This window comes from Rhea americana, unplaced genomic scaffold (genome assembly GCF_003343005.1).
Source record: "Rhea americana isolate MKP2758 unplaced genomic scaffold, rheAme1 scaffold_554, whole genome shotgun sequence".
Taxonomy (NCBI): Eukaryota; Metazoa; Chordata; class Aves; order Rheiformes; family Rheidae; genus Rhea; species Rhea americana.
Genome location: NW_028186706.1, coordinates 39,753 through 54,908, shown reverse-complemented (window position 1 = coordinate 54,908; position 15,156 = coordinate 39,753). Strand labels below are relative to the sequence as shown.

Genomic DNA, 15,156 nt, shown 5'->3' with positions numbered 1-15,156 from the left:
CGGTGCAGGATTGCGGGGCTCCCCGAGAATGTGGTGGATGGGAGATCCCGCAGGATCAGGGCTCTGCGGCATGAGGGGATCCCCTGGGATTGGGGGGATCCCCCAGGATCAGGGCTCTGCTGGATGAGAGGATCCCCTGGGACTGGGGAGAAGCCCTAGGATCAGGGGGATCCCCCGGGATCTAGGTTGTGAGGGATTGGGCTGTTCCTTGGGATCAGGGAAGGAAGGGGGGGAATCCCCCAGGATCAGGGCTCTGCGGGATGAGGGGATCCCCTGGGATCGAGAGGGCAGGAGCCCACAGGATGAGGTCTGAGGGGGATTGGGGAAGGGGGGTTCCCCCAGGATCAGGGGGGGAGGTCATCTCCCAGGATCAGGGAAGATGCCCGTGGGATCTAGCGCCGGAATCCGCTCRGCCGCAGGATCCGCTCGCCCTTTTCCTCCCCCCCCCGGCAGCCCAGATGCAGGCGCTGGCCCGCGGCTCCCGCGCCATGCGGCTGGTGCAGTTCCGGCTGGCGGCGGGCGGTGAGCCCCGGCTGGGGCTGCAGGACGAGGAGGAGAGCGGCAGCGTGKTGGACCTGAGCGCCTGCGAGCCGGCRCTGCCCYGCACCACGCGCGCCTTCCTGGAGAYGGGAGACGCCGGCATGGCCGCGGCCCGCAGGTCCGTGCCAGCGGGCGCCGTCRCCCTTGCCCGGGCGGCCCCCACCCCAATCCGGCACGGTGCTGAGCCTTCCGTGCCGTGCAGGGCGCTGGAGTCGGGCCGGCACCGCCTGCCCCGAGCTGACGTGACGCTCCTGGCTCCCATCACCGGCCCGGACAAGGTGATCTGTGTGGGGCTGAACTACCGGGATCACTGCTTGGAGCAGGATGTCAAGATCCCCAAGGAGCCCATCATCTTCAGCAAGTTCCCCAGCGCCATCGCCGGCCCCTTCGACGACATTGTGCACCCGGCTGAGAGCAGCGTGCGTAGAGGGGGCACATGAGGCCGAAGGCTCTGACCGCCTGTGGCTTCCCCAACCCCGAGCCAGGCCTTTTCCTTCTCCCGCAGGAGGTCGACTGGGAGGTAGAGCTGGCCTTCGTCATCGGGAAGAAGGGCAAGCACATCACCGAGGCAGCAGCGCTGGAGCACGTCGCCGGCTTCACCGTTGCCAACGACGTCAGCGCCCGGGACTGGCAGATGAGGAGGAACGGGCGGCAGTGGCTGCTGGGGAAAACCTTCGACACCTTCTGTCCCCTGGGCCCGGCCCTGGTCACCAAGGAGGCGGTGGCAGGTGAAACGCGGGCGCCAGAACCCGGGGCGGCTTTTCTGCAGCGGGGAGCGTCGGCTCACCGCCCCGCGAGGCGAGATGGGGCCCGGCCGGCGCTCGACGCGGCTGCTCCCGCACCCCCGCAGACGTCGACAACCTGGACATCCGCTGCAGCGTCAACGGGCAGCTGATGCAGAGCGGCAACACGAGTCAGCTCATCTTCAAAGTGCCGCAGCTCGTCGCCTGGGTCTCGCGGTACGGGCGGCGCGCGGCGGGAGCTGCCAGCCGCTCGCCCCCGGCCCTGCCGTTGACACCTCTCCCCCCGCCCCCAAATTCCTCCCGCAGCTTCGTCACGCTGCTCCCCGGCGACGTCTTCCTCACGGGCACGCCCCCCGGCGTGGGGGTTTTCCGGAAACCCCCCGTGTTTCTCAAGGTGAGTCGCAGGGGCCGGCTGTGGCATGCCACCGGAGAGGTGGGTTTTTTTACTCCCTCGTGGGTGGGATAGCATGAGCCCGCGGGTGCACGTCCACCCCAAACCCCAAATGCGTTCCCGGCGTGGGATCCCCCCCGTGTCCTCCCGCGCCAACGCCGAGGCTGCGTGGACGGGAAAGAGCCGGGGGATCCCCCACGAGGGGAGCTCTCTCCCCGGCTCCCGCCCAYGAGCCGTTGGGGCCGAAGCAGAGCCCAGTGCGCTGCCGCGAGTGTTTCCCTGCCCTTGCAGCCAGGGGACGTGGTGCAGTGCGACATCGAGGGGCTGGGCACCATCCGCAACAAGGTGGTGTGAGGACAGCACCGCGCGGCACCCGCCTTTCCGACGCCTTCAATAAAACCACGAGCTGCATCGCGCTACCTGCTCCCTCTGCGCCGCGTTTATTGGCACCGGCGGTCCGCGGTGGCTCATGGCTCCGCAAACTGCTGGATGAAAGCCACGAGTTTCTCCCGGTTCTCCCTGGAGCGGAAGGGCTCGCCGAGGTGCAGAAGGGGTCCCGCAGGGCTCGCCACCTCCTTCAGCACCTGCAGAGGCAGAGAAGCGTCATGGCAAGGCAGCGCGAGGCGGGAGCGGGGTTGGAGAGAGCCCAGCCGCACTTACCCCCATCTCCTTGAAGGTCTGCAGCGAGCTCAGCGCCAGGCTCCCGTCGGCATACGCTGGAGAGGGAAAAGCTGGAGGGAGCAGCCGGAGGGAGCGGCGGGTGCCTTCGCCCTGCCCCTCGGCTGGCCGCGGCGCTGCCGTCCTCTCCCCAGCCCAACTCACCGAAATTGCCGTCCTCGGCCAGGAACCGCTGCAGCGCGTCCACGTAGGCTGGCTCTGGGCAGGGGAGAGCGGGGTCAGCACTGGTGGCGCCAACCCCAACATCCGCCGCAGCCCACTGCAGAGGGCGCAGCCGCCGTCGGGCCCGCGAGGGAAGGGGGGTGGGCATATGGTTGCCCAAAGTTGGCAAGCAGTTGCTGGCGGCGGGGGGAAAGGAGCCGCTGCCCTCGCTCAAGCCGGGAACAGCCCGTGCCGGGATGCTCCTACCGGGCTGGGGCCAGCTGGCCTCATCCAGGAAAGCGGCCGCCCTCGCGTAGGTCTTCAGCACGGGGCTCAGGAGCCGGCAGAGGAAGAGGAGGAAATCGGGTGAGCTGCGAGGCTGGCAGAGCTGAGAGGGGGAAGCCGGGCGTGAAATGAGTTTGTCGAGGCTCAGCAGCCTAGCTGGCCCTTGGGGACGGGGACGCGTCGCCAGGGGCTGCGGTGCTCGAGGACCCGCTCTCGGCACGCTGCCTTGGCCACGGTTGCCCCAGCGGCGGCAGGGAGGCTGCCGGGACCGAGGGCAGCAGGGCAGAGCTTTGGGACCTTGAAGCAGCGCTTGCTGGCGTTGTCCTCGTCGTCGCTGTCACTGTCCACGAAGTCCATCTCCGTCCAGGGCGGCCTCCTGAGGAAGGGCCGGCGGGCCACGTCACAGAGCTGGTGCTCGCGCTCCGACTGCGGGGCGAAGCCGCCGGCGTGTTGTGAGGGACACAGACATGCGTGTGAGCTGGCACTGGCCACCTGGGGGGGGTCCCGTCCCCTCTGTCCCTGCCCAGCGGGGCCCACGCCAGCCCAGGGCGAGCAGGGCGCTTGTGCCCTGTTCTCGTTCCCTCCCGGGCAAGACCGGAGGGCAAAGGCTGCATGGGCGCCGGAGACACTCACCTCTTCAGCCTCCAGCAGCCCACACCGGATGAGCTTGTCCAAGACGTCCTGGCTGTAGCACTCGAGGGGTTGGCAGGGCTGGGGGAGAGCAAAGGGGGTCACAGCCAGGAGCCGGATCCTCCCCGAAGCCAAGTGCGCAGCGCTGCCGGGGCCGCTTGCACGTGATGGTGGCAGCGGCCTGCGCCGCCAGCCCCTACCTGGAGCCCCAGCAGGTTGGGGGGCAGGAGCCAGAGCAGCGCCAGGGTCTTGCGGTGCAGCTCGTCCCGGCTCAGCACCACGCTGCAGGGCCCAGCAGGCACCCCCAGGAAGGGCAGCATCTCCACTAGCAAAGCGCGGACGGCACAGGCTGCCCGGAAAGCTGTGTGAGCTGGCGTCACGGGCACCTGGCTCCCCAGCGTGGGGACGCCCGCGCCCCCGCTGCTCACCTCCCACCGCCTCGCCGGCGAAGATGGGCAGGAGGGCCACGCTGTGGAGGCCCAGCTCCTGCCGGGCCGCTGCCGAGGCCTCGGGCACCACCAGGATGTCACCGGGGGGCGAGAGGCGGTACAGGGCGAGGCGGGTGCTGAGCAGGGAGAGGCTGTGCAGCACCACGGCACGGAGCTGCCCCGAGAAGCCCACATCGCGGTGGCGCAGCAGGATCTCCTCCAGGAGCCACGAGAAGTCGGACATGAGGCGGGAGAGGAAGACACCCTGGAGGAAGACGAGCCCGAGCTGGTGCCCAGCTTGGAAACTTAAGCGAGGGGGACTTGAAATCTCGGCAAACGCATCTCCCAGACACGTGAAGGAAGAGGAAGCTGGAAACTATCGTTCGTCCAGGTTCAGGGAGCCCCTCGCCTTACCTCGTGGTGCTTGTGCAGCAGCAGCGCGGACGTGATCCCCACAGCCATGACAGCGGAGCAGGCAACGCCGTCTGCAAGGGAGTGAGAAGCATTAGCCGTGGGGGGCGTTTTGCTTTCCCCACGCCGCCCTTCTTCCTGGCGTTGGCTGGGGATCTCCGTGGGGAAGAGTGGCGGAGATGCCAGCGCGGGATCATGGCTGCTTGCCTCCATCATGTTCCCCCCCCCCCCCATCCTCTCCAAGTTGCTCTCAGCAGCGGCGCAACGCCGTGTCTTCGCTGCTGCCATCGCCCGGCCCAAGTGGAACCCAGTTGCCTCGGTTTTGCAAAGGGGGCACCACGTCTCCCGCTGTTTTCCTCCCCCGAGCGCTCGGCTGTTTGCGCTTTCGATTTCCAGCTCAGCAACACGCGTGCTGCCAAGCAGCGATCGCACCACCGGGTGCAGCAGTGCGGCGCACAAAAACAACCAGCAACGGCTACGTTACGCCGACGACGGCACTGATGCTGAAGCTGTGAGGGGCGTCTCATAAAATCAAGAGGCGACAGCTCTCGTGCACCTTTGCAAACGCCTCGAGGGCGTGCTCCAGACCCCCTTACCGCTCAGGGCGTGCAGGCCCAGCTTGGTCACCAATATTTCTTCTTCTGGTTTCAAGCCGGCAGCTGTTCTGGTGCCTGGACCCCAAACCTCTGCCTTGTTGCCATCCACCTGGCTGGAACTGGAGAGGACAGAGGCAATGGATGCAAGTAATTGGGGCTGGCGGCATCCACCGGTGGAGAGACACGGCCCCTCGCCAGGGCTCAGCTCCTGCTCACCCCGTGCCGAGGACAGTAGGCAGCAGCAGCTCCTCCAGCGACTTCCCTGCACAGCTCCGCCTGACAAGGTTTTTTGCCACAAACTCCTGGGAGTGAGGCAGAAGAGACCTGTTGGCTCTTCAGCGCCACTTCCCAGCTAACCCAGTTTCCCCAGTCACCCCCCTCAGCTTCCCCTGGACGTAGGCTCGCTGGATTCCCTGGAGAACGCCAGATTCCCCCCAGCCATCCCGAACCGCTCAGTCCGCCCCACGGGGGTTTGCACAGCCGAGAGCATCACGGCAATTCGTCCTGCGAGACCCAACGCGGGGGCTGCTAAATTGTGGGGACCAAAGCCCTGCTCCTGCGGCACAGGAGCCAGGGGTGGCAATCCCGCTGCAGTACCTGTAAGGAGAAGGGCTGGGCGAAGTCCACCCGGGCGCAGCCGAACTCCTGGCGCAATGCTCGGCATGCTGCCCAGAGGCAGGCGCGGAGGCTGAGGGGCCGAGCGCCGTGCTGCGAGAAGAGGGGAGCGAGGCGTTAGCGGGGGCGAGCAGCCGGCCGGCGCGCTCCGGGAGCCCTCGCGGTGCCGCGGCAGAGCCTCTCACCGCCTGCCCTGCGCAGCGGCCATCGGGGGCCACGTCGTAGGCGATGCCCACAGGGACCAGGAGGACGTCGGAGACGGCGCCGTCCCGCAAAGCTCGGTACACCAGGGCCAGCCACTCCCAAGCAGGGGTAGAGAGATGCAGGGTGCCAGAGAAGGGCTCTTCCAGGAAGATCAGCAGAGGCTGCTGGCTCTTCAGCACCTCCTCGACGTACTGCCGGAGCGTAAGGGATGAGACTGGCGCAGCCCCGGGGACGCACAGATGCCCAAGAGCTGCCACCACCCATCGCTTGGGACCTTCCTTCAATCCCGCAACCTCGGTCGAGGGAAAAGCTTGCCCAGCCCATGGTCCCGTGCATCCCCAAGACCACTCTAGACACCTTCGCCAAGCGTTTCTGGAGCATGGGGTGGGGGGATGTTTCTTCCCTCCCAGTGTGGGGAAAAGCCGGGGGCTGGTCCCACCTACCGCAGCGAGCACGGCTCCCGAGAGCTCTTCGTCCTGGCCACTCCACGTCCGCTCTGTCCTCATGGGCAGGAAAACGCCTCCCAGGCTGCTGAGCAAGGCCCTGCCGGGGCGGGGGGAGACAAAACGCCAGGGGCACCCACCTTGCGTGGGGCTGCATCCCCCCAACGCACGCTGTCAGGGTTCCCGCGCATCCTCCGAGGGAGGCGAGAGCCCGGGACAGCTACAGCCATCCCTCCCTATTCCCCACCCTGGCTTGAGCTAACTTTGGGGCTTTCCGAGTGCAGTTCCCTCCTCCGCGAGCAGGAAACTGGCCAAGTGCCCCACGAGTTGCAAGGAGCAGGAGTGTCCTGTGCCTTACCGGAGGTGACGACTGCAGGTTTGGCCACCCACCGTCACTCTGGGCACCCCCAGGCCTTGGGAGAAGAGGACGAAGGAGAGCAGCAGCCCGTCTAGCTGCGACTTGTGCGTCGAGAGGAAAACCAGCGGCACGCCGGGCTGTGGGGAGGGAGAACGCCATGGCGGTTCGGGGCACCGCAGGGCCGGTAACCCGGCACGCGGGCCGAGACCAGGGAGCCGGGCTCCTTACCGTCCTGGCGGCTCTCAGCACCATCTCCAGTTGCCCTCGGTGGAGCTGCACGTTGAGGAAGAGGTGGTTCAGGAGCCTGAGCAGAGCCCAGCCGCACAGCCTGCAGAGTGGGGCAGGATAACAAGYGAGTGAGCAATGCCACGGCCGAACAACGGCCCCTAAACCTCAGCCAGGCCACAAAGCAACACCCGAGCCCTTCAGGAGATGCATTCCCTTCAACTGCCTCCTTTCCCGGGATGTGCTTTTGCTCTGCAGAGGCCAGAAGGGCTGGGGAGCCCCGCAGCAAGAGATCCTCACCCTCCCCTGCCTCAGTTTCCCCAGGCAGGCAGCAAGCAGGGCTGCACAAGGCACAACACTCCGCAGTATCTATGCAAAAATCACGCTTCTCAGCTCCCGTAAAGCAAATAAACAGCTTTATAATAAATTAAGTTAAAACATTAAAGGCTGGATGTGACAAGACCACCCTCCTCCGCCCTCCTGCCTCCCCAAAAACAAAAGCTCAAATCAATTACCCCTCCATCTCCCCCATCCTCCCACAGGCTGTTTACGGGAAGGATTCGAATGCTTTTATCCCCTTGATAATTTCTTCCCTTTAAATACTTCAGACTGCTCAGAGGGTTCTTTTATTACAGCTCAATCAGACAAGCAATTAGGCTACAATGCAACCTTTAATTGCTAATTTCTCAATGACAGGAGGAAAAAAATGTGAGTGAGAGAGAAGGAAAGGAAAAGTTCCCTTTCACTTTGCTTCGATATCCACCCCCCAGTGGGTTTTTCCCCCCTCCTTCTCCTCCACCCTGGTGTTATATTCCAGCTCCCTAGAAGGAGTCAGTGAAAATATCGCCAAGTTGCTGCACAAGACCTCCATGAGCAGCACTAGGTTGGGCCATGTCATGCCAAGGACCCCACAGCTCTGCTCTGTCCCCAGCCCTCAAATCCAAGCCACCCACCCTGCTGTCACAGCACCGGGCCCTCGGCACGCACACGTCTTCCCCAAAAGGATCGTGAGCCACCCCGCAACCCCCAGCTTTGCGAGAGGCTGAATGAAGCACATTAAAGAGCGCAAGAGAGACCTGGCGAGGAGAAGAGGGTTAGGAACCACCACGGAGGGACTGCGGGAGCTGGGATTCCTCAACCTAGGGATGAAAGCTGCCGGCCAAGAGGAATCCCTGAGGGGGATTTGAAGCCGCTGGAGACGGAGAGTGTACCTCAGCATGAAAAGGGAGAGCGGGGCCTGAATTTCAGCCAGGATCTTGAGTACTTTGTCCCTCCACCGCAGGGGGGATTTGCCGTCCCCTGTAGAGCCACGGGCCTGGCCAGCAGCGACATCCTGTACCCTGCAAAGATGACAGGGAAAACACGGGCAGAGATCCAAGCAACGGGTTAACGAGTTCCTCAGTAAAAGCATTATATATTACAGTCATTACAATGTGCCGACTGCCAGCATCGCGCTTCACAATTAGCGATGACAATGACTTAGGTGACAGTTGCCTGACGAGGCTGCGTTGCGCCAGACGCTGCACAGCACAAGCAAGACACGGCCCGGCTGAGCGCTGGACAACTTTGCCGTCTGCCCCTGGGGCAGAGCGACGGGACGGGAGTGCCGTGTCCTCGCCCTGAGCTCAGTCTCCGTGTCCTCGAGCCCACAGGAGGCAGTGGCAAACGCAACCCCACTCGCCCGACGGTGGGGCCATGCCGGCCAAATCCAAGCGGCAGGAAGAGCTCCAGCAGGGTTAAGCCGTTCCCACGCCTCCCTCCACCGGCAGCTGCATCCCGCGTGGCGGCAGCAGCCCACTTTTGCTTTCCTTGGCTTGACAGCTACAAGAAACCCCTAACGCCCTGCGTTTGCAAACCGCAGCTCTGTGCAGACCTCCGGGATCCAGCTCTTCTCCTGCGGGAGCCTTTGCAAGGAAGCCCCATGTGGACAACAGGGAGAGGGTCCCAGCGAGAGGGCTGCAGGAGCGACGGGACCCCAGCTGGGTGCTGCTTCCCATCCTTTTCTGCCCGTGTTCAGCCACAAACGGCTTCGCTTATGCCCAGACGTTTTCTGAATGGCTCCTGCTTCTTAATACCCTGCTGAGACTGCTAACAGCTCTCCAAGGTGCTCTCCCAACACCACCAAGGAAGAGCAGGAGGGTCAAAGCTCACGATCTTCTGCTGGTACCGTCGTGCTCCAGAGAGGGTCGAGCCAGAGCCGAACCCAGGCATCCGGAAAGCATTTGCTTTCCTTTCCCCAGCACGTCCCCGGGTCCTGCAGCGGGCGTGCTGCTGAATGGCGACCGTGGAGAGCCCTCCAGCTCTTCCCACCTACCTCTTACTGCAGCAGATCCTCTCCGCGAGGTCCCCGGGGGCATCAGCAGGAACTTTCCAATCCAAGACAGCGAGGAAATAACAAAGTCTCCGAACCAGCCAACCCCTGTACCTAGACACGGAGACAGACAGTGACACCCAGCAGGTCATTAGAGGAGCCCAAGCTAGAGGCTGCATGGAAAAGCATCTCCCACCTTCCCAGGGTATTGGTACTCCATCAGCCTGCCTCAGAGGTGCTGCTGCAAGAGCTTAAGACTCTTCTCCCCATTCTACCTCTGGGGAAACTGAGGCACCAGCAGTTTCACACTCCCCAGAGTCCAGCACTCCAGGCCACTCTGTTCCTCCTCTTAGTCCTCACGGTGCCCACCCAAGGCAGGATCGCTCTTGGCGAGGGGTGCAGGCAGCGGCCGAAAGGAAACCTGTAATTGTTAGGGCACCACAGGGGTTTTCCAGGTGGCAAGAAAAGGTGTGAGGTAACCTCAGCTCTCCCACTCCCATCCAGGAGGGGAGAGTAGCAAGCCACTGCCAAGAGACCGACATCTGCGGAGATATCCCCAACCCCCAAATTAGCTTTCATCAGCAACGACCCAGCAAGCAAACAGCCTCTGCCAGCACCAGGGATGCTGCTGCGGTCCAAAGGCAGGGACTTTCCCAAATCCACCCCAAATCAGAGCTAGGCAGCACTAGCAGATTAGCGAGGGACGTAACCAAGTTTTAAGATTTTGCACAGCTGAAGAAAGAGGAGCATGTGGAAAATCAGGGAGTGAAAGGCTTGCAGGTGCCAGGACAGAGACACGGGAACTTCAGACCTCCGTCTTCCAGCTTATGATCTCACCCGTCCATCACTAGCCTCTTTTTAGCATCCCGCAACTCCTGAGTTGTTCTGAGCAGAGATGAATTATTCAAAGAGTTTGAAAGCTGGAGCTGGGATATTTCAAGTAGAATAGAGCATAATGACCCGATTTGGAAAAATACAGCACAGAATTGCTAAGCCACTAGGGACTGCGCTGCAATGGATAGGAACCAAAAGGAGTCCAGCACCTCCGAAAATCAGGCTGACTTCAACAACAGGCATTTGGCAAGCGAGCGGCTACTAAGCAGCCACGTCAGCTCCTTCAGCTGGAGGAAGAGGCTGATTCACCCCAGCTAAAAATTTGGATTTAGGGCTGTCGGGAGGAAGAAGCAAACGAGAGACTGGAATAAGAGGCTATTTCGCATCTCCCAAGGGGCTAGCAGCTGACTGGCCCAGGCCTGCTCCAAGCACTGCGTGCGTGAGCTTTGCCTTGTGCTGAAGTCAGAGAGGAGAACGAAACTCCCTCTGAGCTCTTCCCAACAGCATCAAAATACTAGTTTTCGCTTAAAAGAAAGAAACAAACAATAACAAAGCCAAACAACCCAAATCCTTGACTCTGTAGCTGACTGCTCCTCCCAGGCTGCAAATGCGACAACAACTAGAAGAACAGATCAAGTCTTCTCTTCTCCGCTGTTATTAACGCTCTGCACTCAGGGATGTGGCTTTCAGCCTTGCAAACGATAATTAATGTAACAACTTACTGGACTGTGGCTAGCAAAGATGATGGAGAGGCATCCCAACACCCCTGTACAGTGGCAGTGGTTCTCTGCACATGGATTTGGACAGGAAAAAAAAAAAAAAGGAAGAAGTGATTTGCCCGGCATCTCTGGCACAGTCCTGTCCTCACCTGGTGTTTTCCTCCCTCACCCGGATGATGTTGCGGAAGCCGAGAGAGGAGAATTGCTCGTGGTAGAAGCAATCCTGAAAGCAGAAAGAGGAGGTAGCTCTTTCGGGAAACAGCTGGAGCAGCTTGCCTGCCTTTGACGACAATGGCTCGGAGAGGCAGGCACGTTACGGACACAATTGCCCAGCTGCTCCGCTCCGATTCCAAACCCTCGCGGAGGGGGCAAAGGCCAGCGAGGCCCGTTGGGCGGTGGCCCGTCCTCTGCTCCAGCACACAGGGATCCCAAACTGCGTGGGAAGGCCAGAGCTGGCTGGAGTTTGATCCAGTCGCCTGCGGATGGACGTAGCTGGGAAAGCAAACCCACCGCTTTCGAGCCCTTTGGCCAAGCCGCATCTCACTCTTACCCAGCTCCTCGGGGTGCAGGTCTGGCAGCAACGCCCCACGAATGGGCGGTACTTGCCCAAGAAAGGGGTGAAAATCTCCAGTTTCTGCCCCAAATCACAAACCCAGGTTTTCATCTGTGGGAGCAGTGAGGAAAAGAGAGAGAGGATGGTGTAAACCCCCCTGCCAGCACTGGAAACATGACGTTTTGGCTAACACTTTCCCAAACCCACTCGCCTCGTGGCAGGGAAAATATCCCACTGCAGGGGCTGCTGGGGAGAAAGGGAGCAAACGCACCCAAAACACGGCCCGCAGAGCGGAGACCTGCGAGCAGAGGGGAGACTTTGGATTGCTCCCCGGCCTCGTGAAGCTGTGCGTATTTGCAGAAGGCTTGGAAACCTCCGCTCATTCCATTTTTCCTCTCCCAGGGGGTTTTGCCCCGGAGCCGCCCCCCCTCCCGGCTGAGCCCAGCCCCGAGGAAATCACTTACGTTCGTCCGCCGCAGTCGCACCTCCTCGGCTGGAGGAGCGCGGGCACCCAAATCTAGCGGGATCGGTGCCCCGTTTTGCTCACTCTGCGCAGGGCGGGGGTTCCCTGCAGGAAGGAGTCCCGTGTCCGGCTGGGGAGACACGGGAAGGAAGAAGTTAGCAAGAGCCGAGAGCACGCTGGGAAAGTTCAGCTCGTTTCGGAAGCAAGGAAACGGCTCTGGCGGGTAGAGCCCAGGCCTGGGCCGTGCGTTCAGCTCCCAGCCTTGCCCAGCAGAGCCTGCCAAACCCTTTGCCACCATCCTGCTTGTGTAAAACCAGCAGCGGCATCGCCCAGCCAAACGCAACTTTCTTTCAGGAAACTTTCCACTGCCATGACCTGAGGTTGAGAGCAACCAGGTGGGGGCCATGGCAGGATGGGACCTGCAGGGTGCTGGGAAGAAAGGTGCTTAGCCCCTCTCCCAAATCCAGGCTTTTGCAGGGAAAAGGCCTGCTCCTTGGCAGAAAAAAAAAAAAAAGAAAAAAACCCAATTGTTCTACAGCTTGTATATAGCACAAAAGGATAAGGAAAAAAAAAAAAAAAACCCAAAACCCCAGCAACCAACGCGCCAAAAGCCCTCGGGAAAAGAATTTTTTCTTTGTAATACTGCTCCGGTATCGCTACAATTGACTTTTCCCTCCCACATCTTCCTCCCCCTGGCAAGGAGATGCCAATCTGTACCCAAAAACCCTGCAGCGCCCATACAGAGCCGAGCTCCTGTCCCCACTCCTTCCCCAGCTCCCGACGGAGGGCTGGCGGTGGCTCCCAGGCCTGCCACCCGCTTGCGAGGTGCCTGCTCCGCTCCCCACTTTGCGCCTCAGTTTCCCCCGCTCTTGCCCGCCAGGCCCGAGCACTTCCAGAAGACGGAGCCGATCGGTGGAAACTGGCGCCCACCGCCGTGGGATTTCAYCTTTCTGTCGCTCCACCGTGATACAAGGGGGAACGAGAGGCTCAAAATAAGGTGAGGAACCACTTTTCTCCCCGATTTCTCAGCTCCGCCACTGCCTCCTGATGCAACCTTGGTCACCTCACTTCATCCTGTTTTGCAGGGAAGGAAAATGCATCAATACCTCCATGGTAATATCCCCGTTGAGGAAGGCACCCTTAGATGTTCTCCTCTACTAGAGGCTCCCAAGGAACACCAGCAGCTTTGGCCGCTACACCTGAAATAATCACACTGTTCGGAGCAGTGGAGATGCTGTTCCCCGGATTGAGGCAGGGGAATCCGCTCCGGTACTGTCTTCCCTCCTCTACCAGCCACGAAGCCGTGGGAAAACCCAGCCTCAGCCAGGCCCACGCTCAGGTGAAAACCCTCGCCGGTGCCGAGGCACCGCAGGGCTCGGAGCGGCCGGTGCGGCAGCGAAGCGCCCGGGCGGACGCACAGGAAGTTTGGCTCTCCAAAACCCCGAGCAGCTCTGAAAACCCGACCTGCCTCGATGCCCCCAAACACCCGCTGTCCTACGCGCTAGCGGCTACGAGGCGGCGCGCATGACACCGACCGTAATGGCGGAGCAGGTTCTTCCCCTTCGGCGGCACCGATTTAGCACCATTGCCCCCTCCTCCCTCTCGCGTGACGCTGCTGAAGCCTTGATTCGCCTCCGCGAATTTACAAGCGCCCTCTGAGCCTTCCCGGGGTGTCTGCCAAGTATCTCCGAGGGCAGTTTGGCAGGATGGGCCGGGACGGCGAGGACGCACTGATTTTATCTGGCCGCTCTCGCCTGTTAGGGCGAGATTTAACACTACCCCGCTTGCTATTTCTGGAAGTGTCTCTCTCTCCAAACACTTGAAAGACCCTAGGGCTTAAATCCTCGGCATTTTGCAATCTTTAATGACATTTCTCAGGCCTTCTCCTCCCAGGCAGGAACGAGAAACACTGTTCAAAACTCCCCAGCTACACAGGAAAACAAGCCTGCCGAGGGATCTAATTACAGTTATTTCACACCATGCAGCACTGACAGCATCTCCGCTCCGTCCGCATCCTGAGCTAGCGACAGAGCCCCGGGCTCCTGCACCGCGAAAATCCTTGATTTCCAAGCCCTTAAGAACCTTTAAAATACAGCTTTTCCAGGCTGGAGAAAGCACAGAGGAAAAAAACAGGCAGCTTTTCACAGCTAAACAAGTGCACGGGTCCTGGGAGGATCAGGGAGGGCTGCACAGAAAGACAGGGCATCCCATAATACGGGTTATTTGCCCCAGTTTGGACTGCCCAACTATTTCCACCTGCATGTGCCAGTCCCTCCTGCAGCACAGCTTGCAGACACTTTAAAGACATTTCTAAGCTCCCTCCCTCCCTCCTTTCTTTTCTTTTTGGAATACTATTTTCCAGTTGTTTTTATTCCAAAAAGAGAAAGGAAGAAAGATTATTTCAGCTCCCTTTTTCTTTTTCCCCCCTTTTTGTTGCCAGTTAAAACACCGCAGAAACGAGGTTGCTCCCTGCAGAAAAAACAAACCAAGAAAATCACGTTGAAAATCCAGAAGGAAAAATAACGAAGCCCAGGTGGGATGGAAGCATATGCTCGGCTTGCACTGCAGCTTTGCGCCTGGTAGCAACAGCCCAGCTGAAAAAGCACCAGGAAATCAAAATAAAATAAAATAAAATAAAAATCACGAGTGATGCCCTCAAGCAGGCCATGCTGCAGACACACCTGGCTTTATCGGGAATTATTCACAGCGCAAGGCGGCAAGCGCGTTATCCAGCCAGGGTCGGAGGGATGGCCCCACACGGGCGTCCTGCCGACATCGGGCTCGGGGCTCTCACTGCGAGCTGCAAAAATCAAGACAGAAACAAACGGAAAAAAAATCGTATTTTGGAGGCTTTTAGGGAGGTGATAGGGGACTGGCGGTGGAGCAGAAGGGACCCGGCGCCTTGGGCTTTTGCTGGAGATCAAGGCGGAAAGGCGAAGGCTTTCCATCGCTCCGAGTGCTTTGAAAAAACGGCCTTTTTTTTTTCTTTTTTTCCCCTCTCTTTTTTTTTCTCAGAGCCTTCAAAACTCACCTTCTCCTTGCTGCGCAGAGACCTGCTCTAAGTAAAGCAGCAAGGTTGGGTTAAAAACCACAGAAACAAGGTTGGGGGAAAAATGCCCCCGGTTTTGGAATAAAGGGAGCTGCCGAGAATCACGCGGGGTTTGTTTTCCTCCCTCCACAGCGCCTGGCGTTTCCCCAGCACCGTTTGTTTTCCGTCGGCGCGGGCAATGAAAACACCAGAATTTGTTAGTGGCTCCGTGAGCCCACACCGCAGAGAGGGACTAAAAGTGTCGTTTTATGCCCCTAAAATGGCTCTGGGGGACTGGAGTGGAGCTGGGGGGAGCAGCGGGCTCTGTACAGGCCCCATGCGCCCTATAAGGCTGGGGAGAACGAGGCCCACACAGGCCGTATAGAGCTAGGTGGGATGAGCCCCACGCAGGCCCCATAGGGCTGGGGGGTGGGAATGAGTGCCACATGCCCCATAGGGCCAGGAATGGGGGGTAGGGGGAGACACGAGCCCCACAGGGCTAGGGAGGAGGGGAGAGAGGAGCCCCATGTGCCCCATAGGACCAGGGATGGGGGGGCACA

At 60.7% G+C, this 15,156-nt stretch overlaps 2 protein-coding genes across 6 annotated transcripts in view; one reads left to right on the top strand and one right to left on the bottom strand.

The window, feature by feature from the left end:
* LOC146587906 (oxaloacetate tautomerase FAHD2A, mitochondrial-like) overlaps positions 1-2,093 on the top strand; it is a 2,367-nt gene extending 274 nt beyond the window's left edge. The window contains exons 2-7 of the mRNA XM_085318836.1: positions 454-658; positions 743-959; positions 1,046-1,268; positions 1,391-1,499; positions 1,590-1,677; positions 1,966-2,093. Of these exons, the coding sequence (XP_085174962.1) occupies positions 459-658; positions 743-959; positions 1,046-1,268; positions 1,391-1,499; positions 1,590-1,677; positions 1,966-2,028 (900 nt within the window). The 5' untranslated portion in view covers positions 454-458 and the 3' untranslated portion in view covers positions 2,029-2,093. The remainder of the gene's footprint in view (positions 1-453; positions 659-742; positions 960-1,045; positions 1,269-1,390; positions 1,500-1,589; positions 1,678-1,965) is intronic.
* On the bottom strand, positions 2,092-14,381 carry LOC146587905 (glycerol-3-phosphate acyltransferase 2, mitochondrial-like). 5 transcript variants are annotated; one of them, XM_085318830.1, is made up of 23 exons: positions 14,250-14,381; positions 11,570-11,698; positions 11,103-11,216; positions 10,722-10,775; positions 10,556-10,620; positions 9,003-9,113; positions 7,900-8,028; positions 6,692-6,791; positions 6,464-6,600; positions 6,106-6,205; positions 5,644-5,853; positions 5,441-5,551; positions 5,060-5,145; positions 4,844-4,962; positions 4,251-4,321; positions 3,837-4,101; positions 3,609-3,757; positions 3,412-3,489; positions 3,076-3,204; positions 2,761-2,881; positions 2,497-2,550; positions 2,335-2,390; positions 2,092-2,258 (listed from the first exon to the last, which is right to left on the bottom strand). In XM_085318830.1, exons 3-23 carry the CDS (start codon positions 11,214-11,216, stop codon positions 2,142-2,144), a joined length of 2,376 nt encoding a protein of 791 aa, XP_085174956.1. In that variant the 5' UTR covers positions 11,570-11,698; positions 14,250-14,381; the 3' UTR covers positions 2,092-2,141. The 5 variants fall into 5 exon arrangements, with proteins under 5 accessions (XP_085174956.1, XP_085174957.1, XP_085174959.1 ...); XM_085318831.1 differs by lacking the exon at positions 10,556-10,620 and having other exon boundaries at positions 10,702-10,775; XM_085318833.1 differs by lacking the exon at positions 10,722-10,775 and having other exon boundaries at positions 14,250-14,380.
* Positions 14,382-15,156: the final 775 nt, after the last annotated feature.

What these genes read in the sequence shown, in the direction of transcription:
- LOC146587905 (XM_085318830.1), bottom strand. Translation starts at nt 11,216, where the DNA reads ATGAAAACCTGGGTTTGTGATTTGGGGCAGAAACTGGAGATTTTCACC. An exon ending in CCCAGCCCTTCTCCTTACAG is followed by an intron (nt 5,146 to 5,440) that starts GTACTGCAGCGG and finishes CCTCACTCCCAG; the next exon opens with GAGTTTGTGGCAAAAAACCT. An exon ending in GGCTGCTGGAGGCTGAAGAG is followed by an intron (nt 3,205 to 3,411) that starts GTGAGTGTCTCC and finishes TTCGCCCCGCAG; the next exon opens with TCGGAGCGCGAGCACCAGCT.